General features: G+C 42.3%; 1 protein-coding gene and 1 pseudogene across 5 annotated transcripts in view; both read left to right on the top strand.

Annotated features, from left to right (window-relative positions):
- LOC111168554 (cytidine monophosphate-N-acetylneuraminic acid hydroxylase) overlaps positions 1–24,505 on the top strand; it is a 92,931-nt gene that overhangs the window by 31,877 nt on the left and 36,549 nt on the right. For 3 of the 5 annotated variants that reach the window (XM_089918428.1, XM_089918426.1, XM_022562327.2), the window contains 2 exons: positions 6,002–6,205; positions 9,603–9,694. In XM_089918428.1, the coding sequence (XP_089774554.1) occupies positions 6,002–6,205; positions 9,603–9,694 (296 nt within the window). Of the gene's footprint in view, positions 1–3,143; positions 5,762–6,001; positions 6,206–9,602; positions 9,695–24,505 lie in introns of those variants that run through there. The other 2 variants (XM_022562323.2, XM_030760251.2) reach the window with 2 other exon arrangements.
- On the top strand, positions 9,708–24,492 carry LOC111168414 (myc-associated zinc finger protein-like; annotated as a pseudogene).

Genomic DNA, 24,505 nt, shown 5'->3' with positions numbered 1-24,505 from the left:
CTGGAGTTTGCCAGCTATTGGGTTGGGTTGAGTCATGGGGCTGCTGGCTACAGAGCCCCAGGGGGTCCCAAAGCAGTGCTGGCCCACTAGCAAGTGGGGCTGGATCCGAGGGCAGGTGGCTGACGAGCTGCAGGGTTTCTGTGATGGTGTCAGCCCTCTAGTGGGTGAGGCTGGGTCCCGGGGCTCGTGCTGACCCACTGGTGAGGAGCCAAAGGTTTCCTGGAACTGGTGTTGGCCAGTCTTGCTATCCCATGTCTCCACCCCTCCCACTGGTCTCATTGTGATTCCTTCTTCATATCTTTAATTGTAGAAGATCTTTTCTTCTAGTCATCCAGTCTTTCTCATTGATAGTTACTTTGTAAATAGTTGTAATTTTGGTGTGCCCATGGGAGGGGGTGAGCTCAAGTTCTTCCTACTCCACCATTTTGGCCACTCCCCATTCTGACCCAGTTTTTAATTGGGTTGTTTTCTTGTTGTTGAGTTTTAAGAGTTCTTTGTATATTTTGGATAACAGTCCTCTATCAGATATATCTTTTGCAAATATTTTCTGAACAAAATATGATACACACACACAATGGAATATTATTCAGCCTTAAAAAGGAAAGAAATCCTGTTCGTACATGTTAGTTACAATATAGATGAACCTTGAGGACATTATGCTAAATGAAATAAGCCGATCACAAAAAGACAAATACTGTATGATTATACTTATATCAAGTAGCTAAGGTAGTCAAATTCATAGAAACAGAAAGTAGAATGGTGTTAACAGGGGTTTGGCGGGGGGAGGGAAATGGGGAGTTGTTATATAATGAGTATGGAGTTTTGGTTTTGCAACATAAAATATTTTGGAATTTTGTTGCACTTAACAATGCATATATACTTAACACTACTGAAATGTATGCTTAAAAATGGTTAAGATGATCAGTTTTGCATTAAATGTAGTAAAACAATTAAAGTGCAGTAAAGCAATTTTTAAAAAATTTGTTACATCTCTCTACCAAGAATAACTGATCCAAAAATAAAATTACAATGAAACCAATTACAATAGCAGCAACAGCTATAAAATATCTAAGAATTAGCTATGAAAAAGTAAATTTTCAAAACCATAATAAAGAGCAAACAAGATGATTTGAATAAATGAGGAAATACTCTCTGCTTTTTCATGGGATTAAAAACAACAACAACAACAACGCTCCTAAGTTGCTTTTTATTATTATTATTATTTTTTTTGGCTGCGCCACACGGCTTATAGGATGTTAGTTCTCCGACTAGGGATTGAACCTGGGGCCCCGGAAAATGAGACTGCTGAGTCCTAACCACTGGACCACCAGGGAATTCCCTTAAGTTGCTTTTCAAAACTTGTATGTGCCATTAATTTGATTTTTCCCTTAACAGATCTGTGACCTTTGGAAGCATTTTCACATCATTTGTCTACATGCAGTACATATTTCATTCTTGTGAGTGTATTCCTTTATTAGCCAGATATTTACTGGGCACCTACCATGTGACAGACACTTTATACCTCAGCTTTCATGGAGTTTACATCCCTGTGAACAGAATACTGAACATCTTCCCATTTAAAACAAAACTAATCTAATTAAGAAATTATGAAACGTAAGGTAGATAGCTAGTGGGAAGCAGCCGCATAGCACAGGGATATCAGCTCGGTGCTTTGTGACCGCCTGGAGGGGTGGGATAGGGAGGGTGGGAGGGAGGGAGACGCAAGAGGGAAGAGATATGGGAACACACGTATAACTGATTCACTTTGTTATAAAGCAGAACTAACACACCATTGTAAAGCAATTATACCCCAATAAAGATGTTAAAAAAAAAAGAAATTATGATATTGAGCTGCTTGTAAATTTTGGAGATTAAAGGATTAATCTCCAAAATTTACAAGCAGCTCATGCAGCTCAATATCAAAAAAACAAAAAATCCAATTCAAAAATGGGCAGAAGACCTAAATAGACATTTCTCCAAAGAAGATATACAGATTGCCAACAAACACATGAAAAAATGCTCAACATCATTAATCATTAGAGAAATGCAAATCAAAACTACAATGAGATATCATCTCATACCAGTCAGGACGGCCATCATCAAAAAATCTAGAAACAATAAATGCTGGAGAGGGTGTGGAGAAAAGGGAACCCTCTTGCACTGTTGGTGGGAATATAAATTGATACAGCCACTATGGAGAACAGTATGGAAGTTCCTTAAAAAACTAAAAATAGAACTACCATGTGACCCAGCAATCCCACTACTGGGCATATACCCTGAGAAAACCATAATTCAAAAAGAGTCATGTACCAAAATGTTCATTGCAGCACTATTTACAATAGCCAGGAGATGGAAGCAACCTAAGTGTCCATCTCCAGATGAATGGATAAAGAAGATGTGGCACATATATACAATTGAATATTACTCAGCCATAAAATGAAACGAAATTGAGTTATTTGTAGTGAGGTGGATGGACTTAGAGTCTGTCATACAGAGTGAAGTAAGTCAGAAAGAGAAAAACAAATACCATATGCTAACACATATATATGGAATCTAAGAAAAAAAAAAAAAGGTCATGAAGAACCTAGGGGCAAGATGGGAATAAAGATACAGACCTACTAGGGAATGGGCTTGAGGATATGGGGAGGGGGAAGGGTAAGCTGTGACAAAGTGAGAGAGTGGCATGGACATATATACACTACCAAACGTAAGGTAGATAGCTAGTGGGAAGCAGCCGCATAGCACAGGGAGATCAGCTCCGTGCTTTGTGACCACCTAGAGGGGTGGGATAGGGAGGATGGGAGGGAGGGAGACGCAAGAGGGAAGAGATATGGGAACATATGTATATGTATAACTGACTCACTTTGTTATAAAGCAGAAACTAACACACCATTGTAAAGCAGTTATACTCCAATAAAGATGTTAAAAAAAAATTATGGGTAGCAAAATGCATTTATAGATTGACAATTCTCAGTGAGTTGCCTTTTCTTCCTCTAGTCCTTTTTCTCAGAGCTTAAACTTCTGGAGGATTCCTGGCTTCATGAGATGAATATAATCAAGATGAGTATCATTAACATAATATTTTTAAAAATCAAAGCTAAAGCCAAAATTTCATGACAAACAAAATATCAAAATTTTAAAGACAGGATGCTGCACTGCAATGCCATGCCACCAAGTCTGAGGCAAAAGGCAAAAATGTATGTCCCTATATAAATGCTTCTGTGTGTTTCTTAATAATTATTTTTTCACAAACATTAAAGTATTTGAAAAAATAATGAAATGTTGAAAAGTAGGTGTACTAAAACTCACGTCATTTTAGTTTAAATATTTTATTTATACCCAAGCCAGAATTGACTATAATTTTACTTTCCTGATTTTAATGGAATCCAGTCCAATTTTTAATAGCTTTAAAAATTGACTTTTGGGAAAAACTAGCCACTAAAAAATACACAAAAGCATGTATATAGGAGTGCACATTTTAAAATTTTGCTTTAGGTTCCAATATATGTTTTCAAGGAATTCATAAAGATGTAGTTAGTTCAACCTGCTTTACACAGTGCATGGAAAGCCTTAGAATCTAACACAGAACTTTGGCTAACTGGTTCATTCAATCAGGTAAAACAAAATATTTAGAAAGGTTTCCTTTTTACACTTTTAGGCTAATTATTCCAGAAATTGCCTCAGTACTTGCTTTGGCTTGGTGTCAGATATTTGTACTCATAAGAACAAAGATAAAAGAACTTCATGAGGCTTAACGTGGAATCCTTTCTATCAAATACATTTAAAACATATATTTGGAAACATTTAAAGTCTACTGTGAACAGAATTACCAGGAATTTGGGACAGAAGTGACAATGAGAATCTGCTTTAAAGAAATGGATCATACTCAATTATAGAGCTCTGCCTTATTAGTTGAAAATTGGAAGTAGCTTCCCTGTTATTTTCTATTATGATGTGTTTTTTATATTATTTTAATTTCCTGTTTAAGAAATTTGTGGGACTTCCCTGGTGGGCCATCTTGCAATGCAGGGGACACCGATTTGATCCCTGGTCAAGGAATTAAGATCGCACATGCCGTGGGACAACTAAGCCCATATGCCGCAACTACTGAGCCCATGCGCTCTGGAGCCCGTGCGCCGCAATGAAAGATCCCGCGTGCCGCAACTAAGACCTGATGCAGCCAATTAATTAATTAATTAATTAAAGTTAATTAAATAAAACCTGATCTTTTTTTTTTTCCCGGTACGCGGGCCTCTCACCACTGCGGCCTCTCCCGTTGCGGAGCACAGGCTCCGGACGCGCACGCTCAGCGGCCATGGCTCACGGGCCCAGCCGCTCCGCGGCACGTGGGATCCTCCCGGACCGGGGCACGAACCCACGTCCCCTGCATCGGCAGGCGGACTCCCAACCACTGCGCCACCAGGGAAGCCCCATAAAACCTGATCTTTAAGAAAAAAGAGAAATTTGCAGTCTTCCAAAAATGAAAGTGAGAGTGCCACAAATGTACATGAGCTCCAAATCAATTTTAAATTAACACATGAAGAGAATTTTGACCACTTTTGGTTTGGAGTGGAATGTAGAATTAAACATGCACCCAGATTTCATACCATGGATATGCCAAAAGTTATTTTGAAATCCCTCTTGGCAAAAATTATATTCCACTATGATTCAGAGTTGCATCATAACAAGAGTTTGTTTAAAGATTGGGGTTTGAGAAATGTAACATTTGTATTTTCCTTGAAAAAATATGAGAGATCAAATGCTTTGCTGCTAGAGCTTTTTATAAATGACTCAGATTGCGTGCAGTTGGTTCAATCTTTAAGTAGCTCTTAAAGATAGTCTGCTAAGTGGTGGGAAGAGAAAAGCAGAGAGATAGAGTGTTTTTAAAAGCATCTATGTGCAAGTAAGCAGGGCAGTGCACTGATACTAGGTTATAATGTTCTACAGAATAGTAATACACATTGAGAAGTGCTAGACATAACTAGACTTATCATGGTGATCATTTTTAAATGTATAGAAATATCGAATCACTATGTTGTGTACTAGGAACTAACATAGTGTTGTAGGTCAATTATACTTTAAAAACAAACAAAAAAAACCTCATAGAAAAAGAGATCAGATTCGTGGTTACCAGAGGCAGGGGGTGGAGAGAAGGGGATTTGGATGAAGGTGATCAAAAGGTACAAACTTCCAGTTGTAAGATAAATAAGTACTGAGAATGTAGTGTACAACAGGATCAACATAACTAACACTACTGCACATTATATATGAAAGTTGAGTAAATCAGCTAAGAGTTCTCATCTTATCTTTAATTTTATATCTATATGAGATGATAGATGTTCACTAAAAGAAAAAGAAAGAATAAATTTCAATGTCTCCTGGAAAGTAAAAAAAAAGAAGTGTTAGACTTGACCTGGGGGTCGGGGGGGGGCGGTGGTGGGTAGCTCGGAAGGCTTATCCAAGGAGGGGATGATTGAGTTATGTTTGAACCTAAAGGATGACTCTCAGTGGGAAAGGAGAGCAGGTGCAGAGACAAAAGCATGGAGCTGGGGAGAGCAGACTGGGTTCTTGAAACTAAATATAAAATTCAGCTTCTAAGAGAGATATGGTAGAGGAGGAAGCAGTAGGACGGAAATACTGAGCTGGGCCCACACCCTCTTTACCCACACAGACTAATGCCTCCTGAGAGTCACAGAAGCTGAAGGAGCAACTGCAGTTCTTCCGAAATACCCAGAGAGAGGCAACGACAGACCATGGGCAGGCAAGTGAGAGGGGCATGAGCTCTCTGGGAAAGTGGAGATAAACCCTCAACAAGTAGGATGGACATTGAAAGGAGGGGAGAAAATTCACCGTCAGGTGCCACCAGGCCTGGGTACTTGGAGGGATGGCCTTAAAAAGTATTTTAATAAAAAAGAGGTTTTTGAGGTGTCAATGCCAAATTGTTCTCTCTTGAAACCTAACAGTATCACTCTTTCCTCTCAAAATGTTCGTGTTTTCATAGCATCGAACAAACAACTGAGATCCTGTTGTGTCTCTCACCTGCTGAAGTTGCCAATCTCAAGGAAGGGATCAATTTTGTTCGAAATAAGAGCACTGGCAAAGATTACATCTTATATAAAAGTAAGAGCCACCTGCGAGCATGCAAGAATATGTGCAAGCACCAAGGAGGCCTGTTCATAAAAGATATCGAGGATTTAGACGGAAGGTAACACGCGTCCTTTGCTTTCTCCCTGGTGACCCTTCTTACAATTAGATTTGGCAGGAGATGTGTTCATTGAGAAATCAAATGAACCAACTGACAAATTATTTCTTTTAGCAAATTCATAACTTTTACTTGTGCTCACTGAGGCAACTCTCTGATCTCAAAACGTTATGACCTTTACTTAATTTCCCACTCTCTCTTAAGAACTCTAATTGAAAATTGATTCCTAGCTTGATAAACAGTGAAATTTCTAAGGTACGTGTGTGTGTGTGTGTGTGTGTGTGTGTGTGTGTGTGTGTGTGTGAGTGCTTGGGTATATGTAACAGCTTTTATTTTCCAGGACTCAAGCCTCCTCTGGGTTTCCTTTCCCACTCCCCCAGAAGTATGAGTGGGGCAGGTCCTTATCCAAACACTGCTGGAGAGCAGATAGACTTGCTTTGACTGACTCATGGTGATTAAAAACCCAAAATGGCAGAGCCCCAACTGTATCTGCCCTGAACAGCAGCTCTTCTAATCATTTCTTGGAAGAACTAGTGCTGGTACCCGTCTCCCGCCACTTGATGAAGCCTACAATATAGATCACCTTCCTCCCCAGTTCAGGAGCAATACCAGGACAGGATGGTTGTGGGTTTTGTTTGTTTGTTTTCAGTGACTGCCAAAGAGATAGCAGCACTGCCTGGCAGAGACAGGGGGAGTTCTGGGTGAGGGATGCTTTGTCAGCCTGATGGTCAACACCGGCAACGAATGAGTGGTTGATCGCACCTTTCCAAGCTCTGCTTCAGCCTAACTTGACCTGGGTGCTTTTTAGCCATTCCCACGTCTGGCTTGACTTCCACCGTGTTGTTGAGCTGATTTCTCGGGTCATCTGTGGGCAGTTTAGTGCAGGTGGACTCAGAGGGAGCTGTGTAGTTTTCTAAGAGCTCCCTGCTATAATCGTATAGAAGACCATCACCCAAGTCTAGAATGTTCTTACACCTGCACACAGATTTGCTTCACTGCATACTTAGTTTCAGGGCCCAGACACACACTATTAGATTTCTAAATGTGATAAACACTGTTGCACCTGTAGCTTGCTTGGCTCCTTCGATGGGGTTGATAGATTAGGCAAATAGAAGGCACCCAGTTAAATAACTAATATATTTTTAGCATAGATAGGTTGCAAGTATTGCATGGGACACAGTTTTAGCGACAGCTGTACTCTAGGAGAGCCTCATGGTTATTTGCTGACAGCCGTGTTTGGAGTCCCTTCCATCTTCTCAGTGTATTCAAGTTAGGGAAACCTCAGGCATGGCTTGTTCTGTCACTGGTAAGTTTCTGCAGGCACTCTTGGACCCTGAGGTTTTCTGACTGTTGCGGTCTGGGGACTCCGCGTTTCCTCTCTCCCTTTCTCTCCTTAGTGGGCTTTTCACTTGGTGCTCGCTGAGCCAGCCGTTCAAGGAAGTGTTGCAGCTTTGTGATTAGGAGCAATGATCTTTCCTCACAACCTGCCCTGTTCAGAAGCCTGCCCCCACCACCTATCAGCTCCGTGACCGTGGACAAGTTTCTTAGCCTTTCTGGACCTCAATTCTCTCCTCTATACAGTGAAATTGAGAGTATTACCTACTCTGTCTGACTGCTGAGAGGATTAAATGATTTCAAACACATAAAGCACTTAAAACAATGTCTGGCTATATGATAAGTGCTCAATAAATGTCAATTACATTTATCATTATTACTCTGTCATGAGCTTCTAGTGTAGCTTAGGAACAGAGGTTATTTACAGGAATTCAGATTGTTCTTGAACCTGGCTGGCTTATCTTAACAGAGTGATTGCTTTGCCACAGGCTGGCCTTTCTCTCCTTCACCCAAAGCCTTGGGGGTGATTGATCCTAGTTTCACCCTATTCTGTTGGCAGGCTAACCTAGAGCTGGCATTGTCTTAGTGCTCTGGCACATGAGGAACCAGCTTTATCTCCTGCACATTCTCCCAGCTTTATTCCCGGATGCAGCTCGCCAAGCATTGATGTGCTGAAACACCATCCTCAGAGTAACTCACACCCTATACTCCCCCATCCATCGCTCCAAATTTGACTGCTTCTCTGTGTAGCAATTCACCCGAGGAATCTCTCACCTAGGAGACAGTCAAGAGTAATGACCTACCTCTTCCACCCTCCCTACATTTTTCTTCTTCACACGTAACCAACATCAGCAACTCTCATAAGCTGTGGTTCTCATTTTCTAAATCTAACAACTTTTCCCAACCTCTTTGCACATGAAGCTGTCGCCTCCCTTCTGTCTACTTGCTGCCTATGAACAGTTAAGATCCTGCCACGTTTCCCCTTTAATGACCCAGCATGTTGAATAGCTGCGTTTGGAATGTTCTCAAGTTTTGAAATGTTGGCTACTCATTGATGAGAAAGTAGATGTTTCAGAATAATCCTCTATAAATTGAAGTGCGGAATATGTTTTTTGCCTTATTACTAGAAAAGAGCGTGAAAAATTCTTGATACAATGAAGCTTGGAAAAATCAGTGTAATTTACTGATATATAAGTTAAAATAGACATTGTTAGATTAAAAAACCTGATGTTTCCGGTTTGAGACATATTTGTTTGTAAAAAAAAATTCTTTAACTGTGGAAAAAAAACACAACTTTACGAGAAACACTACCAAAATAGAGAGGAAATGGAACTTTTATGCCTCATCTTCCACCACCACAACCCCCTTCGTGGTCTGGTAAGAAATAGAAAAAAATTACTAAGCCTTCTATTTTGCTGCAATCTGATTCTCATTCTGAAATAGGGTTGCCAGAGTTAGCAAATAAAAACGCAGAACACTCAGTTAAATTGCAGATAAATGATGACTTTCCAGTATATGTCACATATTGTGTGAGTTGTGTTTTTAAATTATTTCTTATTTATCTGAAATTCATATTTAACTGGGCATCCTGTATTTTATCTGGCAACCATGCTCTGAAATCTTAAACTTTAAGGAAGTCTTTTCTCTTCTGAAAACTTGAGTTGAACTTAGGTTTGGCACACTATACCAGGGGCTAAGGGTTGTAAAGTGATTATAAATCATAGGTATGTCTTAATGACTGCATTCTTTCCTCATATTGGCCCCAGTTGAATCTTAACCAACTTAGCTTTTGTATGAGAGCCATCCCTAAAGATGACTTTATTCTGATGGCTCTGTTGATCTCTAACACATATTATTTTGTGACATGGCATTTATCTTCACTTTTAAAATTGCCTACTGATGGTTAATCTATATGTCCTTGGATATTTGAGTATGAGCTATTAGTAGTTTTTCTTTCACGCATTTTATGTTCAACCAACTACAGTTGTTTATAATGCATTTAAGCCTAATAAGATGAATTTTTATTTTCACCATTTCATAAACCTAAGTATAATTTTTCATCCAGGTCTGTTAGATGCACAAAACACAACTGGAAGTTGGATATGAGCACCATGAAGTATATCAATCCTCCAGGGAGCTTCTGTCAAGACGAACTGGGTAAATATAACCCATATCGATCAATGTTTTCTGCTATTATTATTATTGGGGTCCTTCTTGTCAACTTGTTTCCAATCTCACTTGAAGCTTTGCGTATATCCTGATTTTAAACTATGGACATTAGATCTTTTAAAAATAATTAACACTGAAAATTCTAAACAGGATTTCTCCAAAAGATCCCTTCATTCATTCATTTGTTCAGTAAGTATCTGATGAGAACTTACCAGGTGTAAACATTGTATTGGGTATTAAGAGATACAAAGATGGATAATAGAGTCAGTGTAAATTAGATGACATTAACATGAGGTGGTGGCAAAGACAAGCCTGTGAACAACTAAGATCAGGGATACTCTGACAGGTTTCTTTGGTACAGTGTACTGTAGAATAGTGGCTCTGAATATTGTATCAGTGAAGACACACAAGATAGATATTCAAGTGCATGATCTTTTCAACAGTTATAATGAAATGCCACAGTTTCAGTTGGGAAATAAAGTCCTTCAAATTCCATGGCATAGGTAAGATGCTACAGTTTACATGTGATTCTCAGTATGCTGGCTCCACTTCTACTTTTTCCTTCCTCCTACTCAAGAAAGCAGGTAGAAATATGAGTAAGGAGGGCTTAATAATAGGAATAAATTTGTCTTTGACCTAAGTGATTAAAAGCGTGTTTTATCAGTAGAAAAAGTTACTTGGGAAGATTCTTAAAACTGCTCATGCACACTGTTTCAGAATGTCTGTTATAAGAATAAAAATATAGATTTGATCTAATCGGGGGAATCATAGAAAGCTTCATGCCAGAGATAGCATTTGTGTTGGGTTTTGAAAGATGGGCAGAATTTCATCAGGCAGAGAAGAGAAAGGAGGACATTTCTGGTAGAGGGGACAGCTTGGGCTGTTTTAGTTTATTTGGGGCCAAATGTGTAGTTTAGTTGGCTGGAGTACAGGGTATGTGTATCAGAGTAGTAGAACATAAGATTTCAAAGGTACATTGTAGGGAGGGCCTTGAATGTAGTTGAAGAATCATGACCTAATCCAGAATGTTATTAAGTGTGTGTTAGGTGTAGTATTAGGCACTTTGTGTGAATTATTTCACATTGACAATGCAGTAATGGGACTCAGTAATGGAGAGTCATTACCACCAAATTGTTCAACCCATCTGCCTCTGTGCCTGCATATACTTCCTTGACTCCTGTGACAGTTGACAGTGGCTGCACTGACCCTGCTCCTATGGCTCGCCCTGCTCTCGCACCCTGGATCCCACCTCACACCTACTTGAGGACTTCCCTCCTGCAGCTGTCCTTCTCTCTCCTGTATCATAAATTTCGTCTTTGCCTATTAACCCACAGGTACACACACACACGTGCGCACGCGCCCTAGTGTTCAGAGAAGCCCTCTTATGTTTCCATTTCTCCAAATGTCTAAACAGCTAAACCCCTTGAAACAGGCATCTCACACTCGTCGTCTCTGTTCCTTCCCCTCCCATCATCTCTCAGTGGAGCTTCCATCCCTACCACTCCGCTAACACTGCTCCTGTCAAGGTCACCAGTTTGCTAAATTCAGTGGTCGCTTTGCCATGGCCATTGTACTCAAACTCTCGGCATGCAGCCCAATGGCCCACTCTGTCCTTAATATGCAGCTGACCCTTGAACAATGCGGTTTGAACTGCATGGATATTTTCCAATAGTAAATACTATAGGACTACACCAGCCAAGGTTGGTTGAATCTGTGGATGCAGAGGAACAGCGGTTAAGAAGGGCCAACTATTGAGTTCTACATGAATTGACATATATATATATATATATATATATATTTATATATATTTATTCGGTTGCACTGGGTCTTAGTTGTGGCATGTGTGCTCCTTAGTTGTGGCAGGTGAGCTCCTCAGTTGCAGCATGTGAGCTCTTAGTTGAAGCATGCATGTGGGATCTAGTTCCCTGACCAGGGATCGAACCCTGGCCCCCTGCATTGGGAGCATGGAATCTTAACCACTGCGCCACCAGGGAAGTCCCATGAATTGATTTCTAATAGGCATTACAAGCTGCGGCCAAAACAGAACTCCTAATGGCCAAGCCCACCTTATCCCCAGACCTGTTCCTCCTCCAGCCTTCTCCATCTTGGTAAATGACACTGTTTCCACTCAACTGAACAAAACCTGGTGGTCACTCTTGAGTCTTCTCTTTCCTTAAACCCCCATATCCAAACCATTAATAAATCCTGTGCCAAAACACCTTCAGAATCCATCCACTTCTCTCCGTCTGCTCTGTCTCCAACCAAATGCAAGTCACAGACACCTTTTGTCTGCACAACTGGCCTCCCTGCTTCCATGCTTGCTTCCTGCAGTCCATCCTGTTTACAGCACACAGCTTGATATTTTATTTTATTTTTGTTAATTTAATTTTATTTTATATTGGAGAATAGTTGATTTACAATGTTGTGTTAGTTTCAGGCTGGTTAGTACCAGACTGATATTTTAAAAATTCATGTCATTCCCCTGCTTAAAACTCTCCGATGAGCTTCCTATCACACTGAAGAAGGTGCATCCCTTTGACCCGGCAATTCCACATCCGAGACCATATGCCTAAGATCTTAATAATCACTGATATGTCAAAAGATACAGCTATGAGAATGTTCATTCACAGCAATACTATCTACAAAAGAGAAAAATTGAAAACAATTTAAACACTAGAAATAATTCCACTGTGTCTTAAAAGTGATTCTATTGAAGAAACTAAAATAATAAGAGTGACTTTTGATAAATAAAGCAGATTATAAATATTACATATAGTATGGCCCTATTATGAAAAAACATGTATACATAAGCACTTATGGACGGGGGCAGGCTCACCACTGGTTACCTGTGAAGGGAGCTGAATAGTGGGCTTCCTGGGCTGGACCTCCAGTCTGGGAACTTTGATTACACTACTTCTACATCTTTTTCAGGCTCAAATTATTGTATATGGAATAGGCTATCAGGGCCAGTGTTGCCCAGGTGTCTCGGTGAGACCAACTCCTAATCACTTTTTAAAGAAGGGTCTGACCTGCAAAGGCATTCTCCCAGTTCCCAGAGCAGAGGTGTCACTTACTGAGGTGCATGTCCTTTTCTGGTCACCCCCCAAAAGAGATAGAATGCTATTCTGGGGGAAGTTGCTGATTGCTTTGACTACAAGTTCATCCTCCCCCTGCCCCTCAAAGGGATGTCTCGGTTACTAGGTTCTTTTGCCAGTAAGCCTCATTCCATGTCTGTTGACCTAGCCTAGGAAACCTGCAGACTGCATTGTTAGCAGGAACTGTACAAATACTGTTAAATTTATTTGGCAGAAAACAGGTAAGAAGCAAAGGTTTGAACACATCAAACTGTTTGTGTAAGTGAAAGGACAATAGACTATCAACTTTATGAGTATGTAACCCAGAAATTGATAGCTGCTTAGGGGCCTTTATAAAACCTCTAAGTCTTTTGGACAAGACCTATAGTGAGACATTATAGCAAAGTGGTTAAGAGTGAATGGTGCAGGGCAGCCTGGGCTCAGATCCTGATGCTCAAACACACAATTAAATGACTTGGGGCAAGTTAGTCAATCTCTTTGTTCTTTAGTTTCCTCACTAGGATATAATATTGGTAGTAACTATCTTATTGCGTTGTTGAAAGAATTTTCAAAGTGAACAGCTGTGGGCTTCCCTGGTGGCGCAGTGGTTGAGAGTCCGCCTGCCTATGCAGGGGACACGGGTTCGTGCCCCGGTCTGGGAGGATCCCACATGCCGCGGAGCGGCTGGGCCCGTGAGCCATGGCCGCTGAGCCTGTGTGTCCGGAACCTGTGCTCTGCAACGGGAGAGGCCACAACAGTGAGAGGCCCGCGTATGGTAAAAAAAAAAAAAAAAAAAAGAACAGCTGTTAAATTCTCAGAACTTGGTACACAGAGCCTAATGTTTTATTTGTATATGTATGTCTCAAATAATCTGCACATCACCCCTGTAACTGGGACCTTAGGAGCAGGAGGGAGGGATTTCCCACCCAGCAGAAAACTGGATCAATTGGAAAATAGATCGAGCCTGGGAACTGATGCAGAGGGCTGATGTTTGCTGCTATGGCAGGTGAAAGGCAGGGCTAGGGGTGGCAGCAGGGTCAGTGGAGGGCTGGAAATAACAAGACCACTAAATTTTTTAGCCTTTGCTCCAGTGAGGAAAGTGGAAAATTGAGAAAGTGGAAAATTTCCACTCTCTGTGAGAGTGGAAAATTTTGTTAACAGAGCCCACTTTTCAGTCCAGTGCTACCTACACTGTAGTGATTTCCTACCACATCCCAAGAAAGAGAAGGATGGCTTGATCTCGTATGAACTTAGATTATTTGATTTTATTATTATTATAAATAACAATATATGGTCATCATTAAAAAGGTAAAAATCAGGAAAGTAGAAGGAAGAAGACGCTCACTTGCACTCCCATCACCTCAAGACAACACCTGTTTTGGTATCTTTTCTTCCGGTTGTCACCAAGGTCCCCTTCCTTCCTCTCCCCAGCCTTCTCCTCCTCCTTCTCTTAACTGAGATATAATTCATGTACCATAAAATTCACCTTCTTAGAGTGTGCAACTCAATGGTTTTTAGTATTTTCACATGTTGTGCCATTACCACCACTATCTAATTCCAGAACATTCTCATCATCCCCAGAAGAAACCTTGTAACTATTAGCAGTCAGTCCCATTCCCCTCTTCCCTCATCCCCTGGCCAACCACTAATCTACTTTCTGTCGCTATGGCTTTTCCTGTATTGAACCAGGCTGGCATAAACCCGACTTGGTCATGGTCATAATTATTTTTTATATTGCTAAATTGTATTTGCTAATATTTGGTTAAGGATTTTTATGTCTATATTCATAAAGGAATATTGGTCTGTAGTTTTTTGTGTGTGATGTCTTTGTCTGATTTTGGGATCAGGGTAGTAATACTGCCCTCATAAAATGAGTTAGGAAGTGTTCCATCCTCTTCTGTTTATTGGAAGAATTTGTGAAGTTTGGTATTGATTCTTCTTTAGACATTCGGTCAAATTCACCAGTGAAGCCATCTGGGCTTGGGCTAATGTTTGTGAAGTTTTTTGTTTACTAATTAAATCTCTTTATTTGTTATGGGTCTTCTCAGATATTCTATTTCTTCTTGAGTCAATTTTGTTAGTTTGTTTCTTCCTAGGAATTTCTCCATTTCGTCTGGGTTATCAATTTGTTGATATATAATATTTATTATATTTCCTTATGTTCTTTTTTATTTCTGTAAGATTGATAGTAATGTCCCCCTTTTCATTCCTGATTTTAGTAATCTGAACCTTTTCTCTTTTTTCTTGGTTAGTCTAGCTAAAGGATTGGAAATTTTGTTAATCTTTTCAAAGAACAAACTTTTGTTTTCATTGATTTTCTCTTGTTTTTCTAGTCTCAATTCCATTTATTTTAGCTCTAATTTTTTAATATTTCCTTCCTTTTGTTTGCTTTGGGTTTAGTTTGCTCTTCTTTTTCTAATTTCATAAGGTGGAAGGTTCGGTGTATTACTTGAGATCTTTTTTATTATAGGTGTGTTCCTTTTACGCACTGCACTGTTTTAGCTGCACTCCATAAGTTTCTGAATATTATGTTTTCATTTTTCCTTGTCACAAAGTATTTTCTCATTTTTCTTGTGATCTTCCTCCTTAAACCATTTGTATTCAGAAGTATGTTGTCTGATCTCTACATATTTGTGAATTCCAACTTTCTCCTCTTATTGGTATCTAATTTCATTTCATCGTGGTCAGAGAACATACTTTATATGACTTGATCCTTTTAACTTTATTTTATGGCCTAACATATGGTTTGTACTGGTTTGTGGAGAATATTCTACATGTACTTGAGAAGAATGTGTATTCTTTTGTCGGGTGGAGTGTTCTGTCTATGTCTGTTGGGTCTGGTTGGTTTATAGTGTTGTTTGAGTCTTCTATTTCCTTGTTGATTTTCTATCTAGTTGTTCCAACTTCCAGTCATCTTTTTAAGCATACTTTTACAAATAATTATAATTATTCTATATATTATTTTTGCATCCTGTTTTTTGTCTTGTTAATCTATTATATTAGTCATATTATGTCAGATTCTATATATACATAATTTTAAAGTATGCTTACATTAAATATTAACTTAAATAATTTATTTAGCCATTTCTCTGTTGTTGGAATTTAGGCTGTTCACAGATTTTTTTTTTTTTTTTGCCATCAAAACCAAAACTGTGATCTTTCTGCTTAAGAATTTCTCTGTTTTTGGAGTTTTTTCTGTAAGATAGGTGAATTACTGGCAACAGGGTATGACTAATTAATGCTTTTACCCATATTTAACACCTCATACATCGTAACATAAAGATGGGCTTCACATGGACTAATAGCCTAAATGAAAAAGGTCAGACTGTAAAAGTAACAGAAGAAATGTAGAATATCTTTGTGACCTAGAAATTGGTGGCACTTCCTGACTCTTCAAACAACACTTCAGAAGTACAGCTCAAAGAATAACCCCCCCACCAACACACACACACACACACATACACACACACAAAACCCTGGTGAATGTGATTTCATAAGCACTAAAGATTTCTGCTAATTGGAGGACACCATGGACAAAGTTAAAAGATGTATGACAGTTTGGGTGACTATTTTGCAATATTGGCAACCAACAAGGGAATATTATCTAGCATATAGGAGGAAGTAATGCAAATTGACAAGAAAAAGATAGGAAACCCAATATAAAAATGCAGAAAGGATATGAACCTAGCATTTTACAGAAGAATCCGCAAAGGTCAATAAGCACATGAAGATATGCTCAAACACGTTAATTATCAGAAAACTGCAAAGTAAAGCAATGAGGTGTTACTCTATGTCTTTTGACTGATAGAAAGAAACGAAGGTGCCGCGGAATGTTGTCAGAGATATAAGGGTATAGAAATAGTCATGCCTGTGCTGGGAATGTGGCTGGTACAGCCACGCTAGAGAGGAACCCGACAGTGACTAGTCAGGGGAGGTTTATGAATATGCCACGACCCATCACTCTCATTCCTGTTTGTATACCAAAGAAACCTTGTTGTGGCAGAGTCTATGGGTCCACCACTGGGAGAGTGAATCAGTAAAATGCGGTGAACCAGGGAATACTAAACTGCAGTTGGAGGAAGTGGACTAGATGTACACGTGGTAACATGAATGCATCTTAAAAACAGGGTATTGAGTGAAAAGGAGTAAGAAACAGACTGGAGACCCAATACTGTTTGTAGAAACTAAAGATGCGCATATACAATATAATACGTATTTTGCACGACCATTCAAATTGTAGCCTGTAGGGGAGGAGGGGGAAATAAGAGTGGGAAACAGAGATAAAGGGAATAAGTAAGTAAGTAAGTAAGTAGCTTTGCCTGGGCCGAATATCATGTGTCATGAACTGAAAAATATGATTAGCACAGTCGTCTTTACTTGAGGTACTAAATGAATGAATGAGTCCATTATTCATTCATCCATTCTTTAATATATATTACATTACAGTCCATTTTTTAGAATGAACCAGTTTTTATTCCCTCTAACTAGTTAATAAGCCTGCCTTTTCTCTTCATGCCTTACCAGCTCAGGGCATTCTTAATTTTTCAGACTTTCCTTGTTTGAGTCAAAAAGAGCATTGTTGTTTTAAATTACACTTGTTTCTCAAATATGTTGCTAATATTTTCCAAACACGTTTGCCAATTTTCTTTGGTGGTAGAACTTTTTCATTTTACATTTGTAACTATTCAGATTTTCCATTGGACTTGTTTCCATTGCTATTAAACTTAGAAGTCCTCCCTTTGATATACTATTTTTTCATACTTTTTAACCACTTGGTTGCTTTTCTTTGTGTCTTTAATCAACTGGAATACTTAGCTAACCTGTTGCACAGCACCGTTCTTAGCTAGCCCTTCCTTTTACACCAATCTATGATCCCTCTCTTAGAATATTAAACTGTTATTTAATTAGGATCCTTGACCGTCCTTATGCCAATAATCAATGATTTAATTATTACAGTTTTCTAAAATGTTTTTGCTCTAATTCTTCTTCATCATTCTTCCTTGTAAAAAGATTTTAATGAATTCCATTTGTTTGTTCTTCTGGATAAATATTCAGTTATAACCCAAATAACCTAGATTGCATCAGTTTGTGCAATCAAAAGAAGGATGACACATTCACCTGCTTTATAGAGGCAGGGAGTTGGCAGATGTTATGCTTTACTTCCATGCATAAATGCATTATGTTTGTGCGAGGGGCATAAAAACTTTTATGGTGTTTGCTTTGAAATAACAGTTAAGAGTTACAGACTCTTATTTTTTTCTGCTTTTCTTGAGAGAGAACAATTCTAAAGAAGGAAAATCCTTAAGAGTGGATATTAATGCAGTTTTCTGAGAGGCTTCCCTAATACCTTGTATTTTTGAAATGGTATTTGCTAGTATATAATTTTGTTTGTCCAATACTGAACTTTCTTTTTAACTCTTCATTCTTTGAAGGTAAAATAATTGCCATAATAATTATATTATTTTTTAAATCCCTTCTCTGTGCCAGGCATAGTGCTAGACCCTACAGGATTTATTATATAACTCTGCAAAGTATGTATCATAAGCCTATTTTACAGATCAGGAAACTGCATCCCAGGTTGCCGATAATAGGCAGCCCAGTCATAATCCCAACCCAGATGTTTCCAAATCCAGCATTCTTTCTGTTTCACGACAATGTTTTCTGGCAATCATAGAGCCTGGAAATAATAATAAGATGTATCTTTATTATACCACTTGCATTTTCAAGGACATAGTTTAATAAGAATAGTGCTATTAAGCATCCTTTGTGTGTTCCTGATTTTATTAAGAATGCCAATTGTGTTTTACTACTAAATAAGTTGATAACTATTACTAGGAAAAATATTAATTAATATGCTTCTATTAAATTCTTAAGCAATATTTAAAAGGTATAAAAATAACAGAGTGAACAGCCATGTGCCCAGTGCTCAGCTTAAGACATAAAACATTAACAGCAGAAGATCTTTAAATACCTTTCCTTGATCATGTTACATATCCCCTCATCCCCCAGAGGTAATCACTCTTCTGAATTTGGGGTTTCAGGATAGCGATTCTTATTTATTGTATTAGTTATATTCACAAAAGGAAAAAAGATGGCCCCCTCAAATTGGGATAATCTGTAGAGCATGTTTTCATCAAAGGATATTTTATAAGGTGTGGATGTGGGAGAATCACAGGGAAGGTGGAGTAACCTGGAGTTGATAACAGCCAAATTATCTGTCTTTAGGCCCAAAGGGATGAGGGGGGAGCAGTTTCCAGAATCTGGAAGAAGAGAGAGTCATAAAGAATTGGCTTCTATGAGATAAGCAGTGACCTCTGTCCATGCCCAGAGCATAACTAGTTCAAGGTGACCTTACAGGGAAAGAGCCAGAGGTATAAGTGACCCAACCTCACTGAGTTCTCTTACCATCTCACCCTGAAGCTTCCCAATAGCCAAACTCACCTAAAAGGAGGAGAGTGTGGGAGCCCTTTGATGTGGTCCAGCTAAGTCAACCTCCTGAAGGAGGCAGTAGGTGGACAAGGGTGCAGACAGGTAGAGAAGAAGGGGTTTGTAGGGACCAGCTGAAGCTATCTGGTGCGATCATGTTTCTAGCTTTTAAAGTGCTCTTTTAAAAATGAAAAAGTAATATACTTTATTTGGGGCTTTTGTTGAGATAATCTTATATCTAAATTTCCCAACTTGAGGTGCCCAGTCTGGGCAGGAGCAGTGCCTGGGTTGGGAGAGGGGGCTGTGCACCCCAAGAGAGTCTTGGGAGACGTGGAATGATGACCATTAATTAATCAATTAACTCAACAGATATTTAACAAATGCCAATTGTGAGTCAGGCAACGTTCTTGGCACACTACTGACAGAGCATCAAACAAACCACGATGCTAGCTCTCACAGAGCTCATAGTCTTATAGGGGAGACAGACCATAAACAAACAATATACAATATGTCCAGTGGCAATAGGGCTAGGAAGAAAAAAATGAGGGTAGAGGGCTGGAGAGTGCTCTTTGAGATGGAGTGGTCAGAAAGCCCTGTCTGATAATATGACAGCTGAGTCCCAAATGAAGCCAGGTAGTGGGCAGTGCTGTGATACTGAGGAGAGCTTTCCAAGGAGATCGTCTAAATGTGTCATCAGTGTGTCAGGGGCAGAGAGGGAGAATATGTAGCCACGAGGGTGAAGCTAGGGTAGTGAGAGAGCAAAACAGACTTTAGGGGAGGTAATTCTTTAAGTTTTCAACTCTTCTTTATTACAGTCCCTCAAGTTGACCTTGAAAATTGAAATTTGACAGCATATATAAGTTTTCGTTTTCAACTATTAGGGAATATTAAAAAAATGCACCATTTTTCATTTTAGGGGTAATTTTTACCTCAGTTTCTTCCATTAGCAGTTGTCTTAAAGTGAGTATAATTATTCATTTGGAAAGTGTAGGCAAAATATTTTTTTTATATGCTTTGAAGAAAGTAGGAAAATGCTTGGCTTTGAGGGCAGGGCAATGATGCCATTTCCACAGGGACTGCTTTGGTCTAGGACCTCATTTGCTTTCACTAAGCAGTTAGTAAAATTGCTGGCACTTATTAGGATGACTGTCCTTGGAGGTGGCTGGGGTTATAGATAAAAACACTGAAGAATGGAGAAGTCAAGTAAGTTGTCCAAGGTCATCCAGCTATTAAGCTATTAAGTGGGAGAGTGAGGGCTCCAAACAGGCCATCTTTCTCCTGAGTGCATGTCCATCAGTGGTTTGCTGATGGCCTCCCAAAACAATGGGGAGGGCTCTCAAATATGGTCCTGCCTCCCTCCAATTGATCTTCTCCATGTGTCTCACAGTGGTCTTCCTAAAATTAAGTTCTGATTTTAATACTCCCTTCCTATAGCATTTAGATATTGCTTTCAGCCATTGTAATAGAAAACGCAAATAACAGTGGCCCAATCATATCTGAGGTTTTCTTACATCACAAGAAGTTGGAAAGCAGGCAGTCTTGGGCATTACGGCTGTTGGTTAATCAAGGAGCCAGGCTCCTTCTGTCTTCCCATTCTGTCATCCTTAGTATCTGACTTTTTTCCTCAGGGTCTCAAGATGGCTTCTGCTCCTCCAAGCATGGCAACCAAGTTTCACACAAGGGGCGGGGGGAAGATGAAGGGTGAACAGTCCAGATCCGTTGAGTTTGTTCCTCTTTGTCAGGAAAATAAACGTGTTCCTGGAAGTCCCACTAGTACACTTCTGCTCACATCTCACTGGGCAGAACTATATAAACTGTACGTAGAGCTATGGCCACTCATAATTGCAAGGAGGCCTGGGAAATCATGATCTTTAGATAGGTGTATCGCCACTCCTTAAAAAAAAAAAATTAGATGCTAATAGTAAAGAAGGAGAAAATAGATTTTGTGCAAGCCACCAGCACATCTGCTACAATTGCTTAAAATTCTTCATTGACCCCTCATTGCCACAAGATAAAATCCAAACTCCTCCTTAGCAGGGAATCTAGGGTCCTTCATGACTTTCTCTGACCTACCTGTCTATCCTGGCCTGGCTCAAACACCATTTTCCTCGGTCATAAATGAGTAGTCACCTTGTGCATATCAAGCTCTCTCATGCCTCTATGCCTTTACACATGCTGTTGTCTCATACTGTTTGCTTCACATCATCATATTTCTTTAGTTGGGCCCAGATGCCTCATCTTTCAAGTCTAGCTGGAGCATTACCTCCTATTTGAAATCTGCTTTGACTCTTAGAACCAAACTAGGTACTCCTGCCTAGACACTGCCATAGCACCTTGAACTCATCTCTAGCAATTATTCATTTGATGGTAATGAAGCTGTTGGTGTGTGGCTGTGTCCCTGATACACCTGAGATCTCATGAGTTCCTTAAGTGTAATACGAAGAAAGAAATGAATGGGGCGCCCTCCCCGAGGCGCCGCCGGGCGAGCTGCGCAGCTGGGGCGGAGGCTGTTCCCTCGCTCCCCGCACCCGCCCAGCCAGGCTCCAACCGCCGCAGCCCGCGCCCCCGGCCCCGCTGGGCCTCCCGCCCCCATCCAGGGGGCGTCGCCACCGCCATCGATGCTGCGCTCCACGGCCCGTCAGGCGCCCTCCTTCCCTCCCTCCCTCCAGCCCGCCGGCTTGCGAGGGCGGCGGGGCGGCCCGCCGGCCATGCCTTCGGCGTAGCCCGCGCCCCCGGCCCCAGCTGAGCCCCGCCGTGGCGGAGGCCATGTTCCCCGTGTTCCCTTGTACGGTGCTGCGGCCTGGACTGGGCCTGGACTGCCGGGGGAGTGGGGGGGTGGGCGGCCTCTTGAACTCCTTCCTGCCACCTGAGGGTCACTCCCCGAACCCCCCGCAGGTCGGGGCTGAGCTCCAGCCCGGCCTCTTTGCCTCCCAGGGCTGCGCCCAGAGTCCATTCCAGGCCGCGCCGGCGCCCCCACCCACGCTCCAGGCCCCGGCGGCCGAGCGCCTCCAGGTGGACTTACTCCGAGTTCTCGCCGCCGCCCAGGAGTGCGCCGCGGCCGCCGCCGTTGCTGCTGCGCCCCCGGCCCCGGCCGCCGCCTCCACTGTGGACCCAGCAGTTCTGAAGCAGCCCCCGGCGTCCCCTCCGCCGCCCCTGCGGGTGTCGGCGCCCGCCGCCGAGGCCGCGCCCCCTGCCTCTGCTGCCACCATCGCCGCAGCTGCGGCCACCGCCGTCGTTGCCCCAACCGCGACGGTCGCTGTGGCCCCAGTCGCATCTGCCTTGGAGAAGCAGCGTAGAGCAAGGGGCCCTACCTCTGCGCCCTGTGCGCCAAGGAGTTCGAGAACGGCTACAGCCTCCGGAGGCACGACGCCATCCACACGGGAGCCAAAGCCAGCCGGGTCCCCTCGGGTGCTATGAAGATGCCCACCATGGTGCCCCTGAGCCTCCTGAACGTGCCCCAGCTGAGCGGAGCTGGCGGCCGAGCGGCTGCAGTGGCCGCGGGTGCCGTGGGTGCGGTGGAAAGCGCATGCAGAAGAACCACGCCTGCAAGATGTGCGGCGAGGCCTTCCGCGACGTCTACCGCCGGAACCGACAGAAGGACCGCAGGAGCTACCATGTGTGCTAACACGACGGCGCAGTGCACAAGCCCTACAGCTGCTCCCACTGCGGCAAGAGCTTCCCCCCGGCGGGATCACCTCAACAGTCATGTCAGACAAGTGCACTCAACAGACCGGCCCTTCAGATGTGAGAACTGCGAGGCAGCTTTTGCTACGAAGATCAAGGATTGACTGCGGGTCCGCACAGTACGACACGAAGAGAAGGCGCCGGGTCATGTGTGTGGCAAGACGTTGAGCTCGGCTTATATTTCGGACCACATGAAGGTGCGTAGCCAGGGCCCTCACCACGTCCGTGAGCTCCGCAACAAAGGCTTCAGCACGGCAGCATACGGGCTGACCTCATCCTGTGCAAGCTGTGCAGCGTGCACTGCGAGACCCTGCCCGGCTGGCCGGCCACAGCCCACCAGCTGACGGGGACCCTGCACCCACCGGGTACAAGTGAGGCCTGTCCAATGGTGGCGGCAGCCCCTCCCCGAGCTGTGGCTCCTCGGGGGCCGAGGGCGTGCGTGTGAGCTCTCAGCCACTTCCCTCCCAGCCCTGGTGAGCTCCAAGTTGGCGCGGGGGAGAGGGGAGAATGGAGGAAAGTCCCTCGGTACCATCTCCTCTTCCCCTGTCTCTTCCCACCAACTCCTCACTACTTGCCCTGCCAACCAAGGAGCCTCCAGAAGGAAAGGAGGAAGAAGTGTTTTCTTAGGGGAATTTGCTAGGTTTTAAGGATTTGTTTCTCCTGCCCCTGATTTCTCCCTGTCAGACCTGACCCCATATGCACACCTGGCCCCTCAGTCGTGTTGAAGCCCCCTGGACAGTGGGCAGGGGTGGCAGAGGACAGGAGCGGCCACTGCCCTCGCCCCCTCTCCTCTCTGTAACCCCCTGCCCTGCCCTTCCAGGGATTTGTGAGCCTTTCCCTCGGTGGTCCTCCTTGCTCTCCTCCTTCCAGTGTCCCCCTACTGTCTGCTGCCCCTCCCTGGGGAGTTGGTGCTTTTTGTTTTTTCCAGGAGGAGGGAGGAGAGGAAGGAAGGAAATTAAAGATTCTGCCCCAGAGAGGGGGAAAGGTGAGATTTGAGAAGGGGCCGAAGCAGGGAAGACGCAGTTTGTACCTTCATAAGGTGAGGTTGTTTGGGGTCAGGCCCTAAACATCATCCTGCTTGAGAATCTGTCAGGGAGAAACAAGTCAAGGGGAGCAAAAGAAGGAGCCACTAGGGTCAGAGGTAGGGCAAGAGATGGAATCTTAGGGGGCCAGGGTAAATGGGGGGATCCAGGGACTAGAGGTGCTTCCTGGGGGTGGGGGGAATGCAGCCACAGTGTCTCCCCCTTCCCTCTTCCACCCCAGCTCCACCCCTGGCCTTTTCTTTTCATCCCTTCCCCTGCGACAGAAGCTGTGGCCCTGGCCATGTCATCGTGTTCCTGTGTCCCCTGCATGTTCCCCACCCTTCACCCCCTCCTTTTATGCAGACTCTATTACAATAAATTTTAAATTAAAAAAAAAAAAAGAAATGAATGGGTGATGGTCTTCAGCCCTCATCTCAGTAGACGTTGCTTGACCCAAATGAGCATTGCCTTTTGTTTTTATTTTCCTTTGACTTTTGTACTCTGTGTACCTGAGCCATGCATTTCCATTTCAGTGATGCTTTTTAATTCATTTCTGTTATTGTTGTTAATCCAGATTTGTTCCCATTTGGTTC

The sequence above is a fragment of the Delphinapterus leucas genome, chromosome 10 (genome assembly GCF_059928025.1).
Source record: "Delphinapterus leucas isolate spDelLeu-1000000601 "Yukka" chromosome 10, BTC_Dleu_Yukka2, whole genome shotgun sequence".
Taxonomy (NCBI): Eukaryota; Metazoa; Chordata; class Mammalia; order Artiodactyla; family Monodontidae; genus Delphinapterus; species Delphinapterus leucas.
The sequence above is the reverse complement of the archived record's forward strand: the minus strand, read 5'-3'. Positions and strand labels throughout refer to the sequence as shown.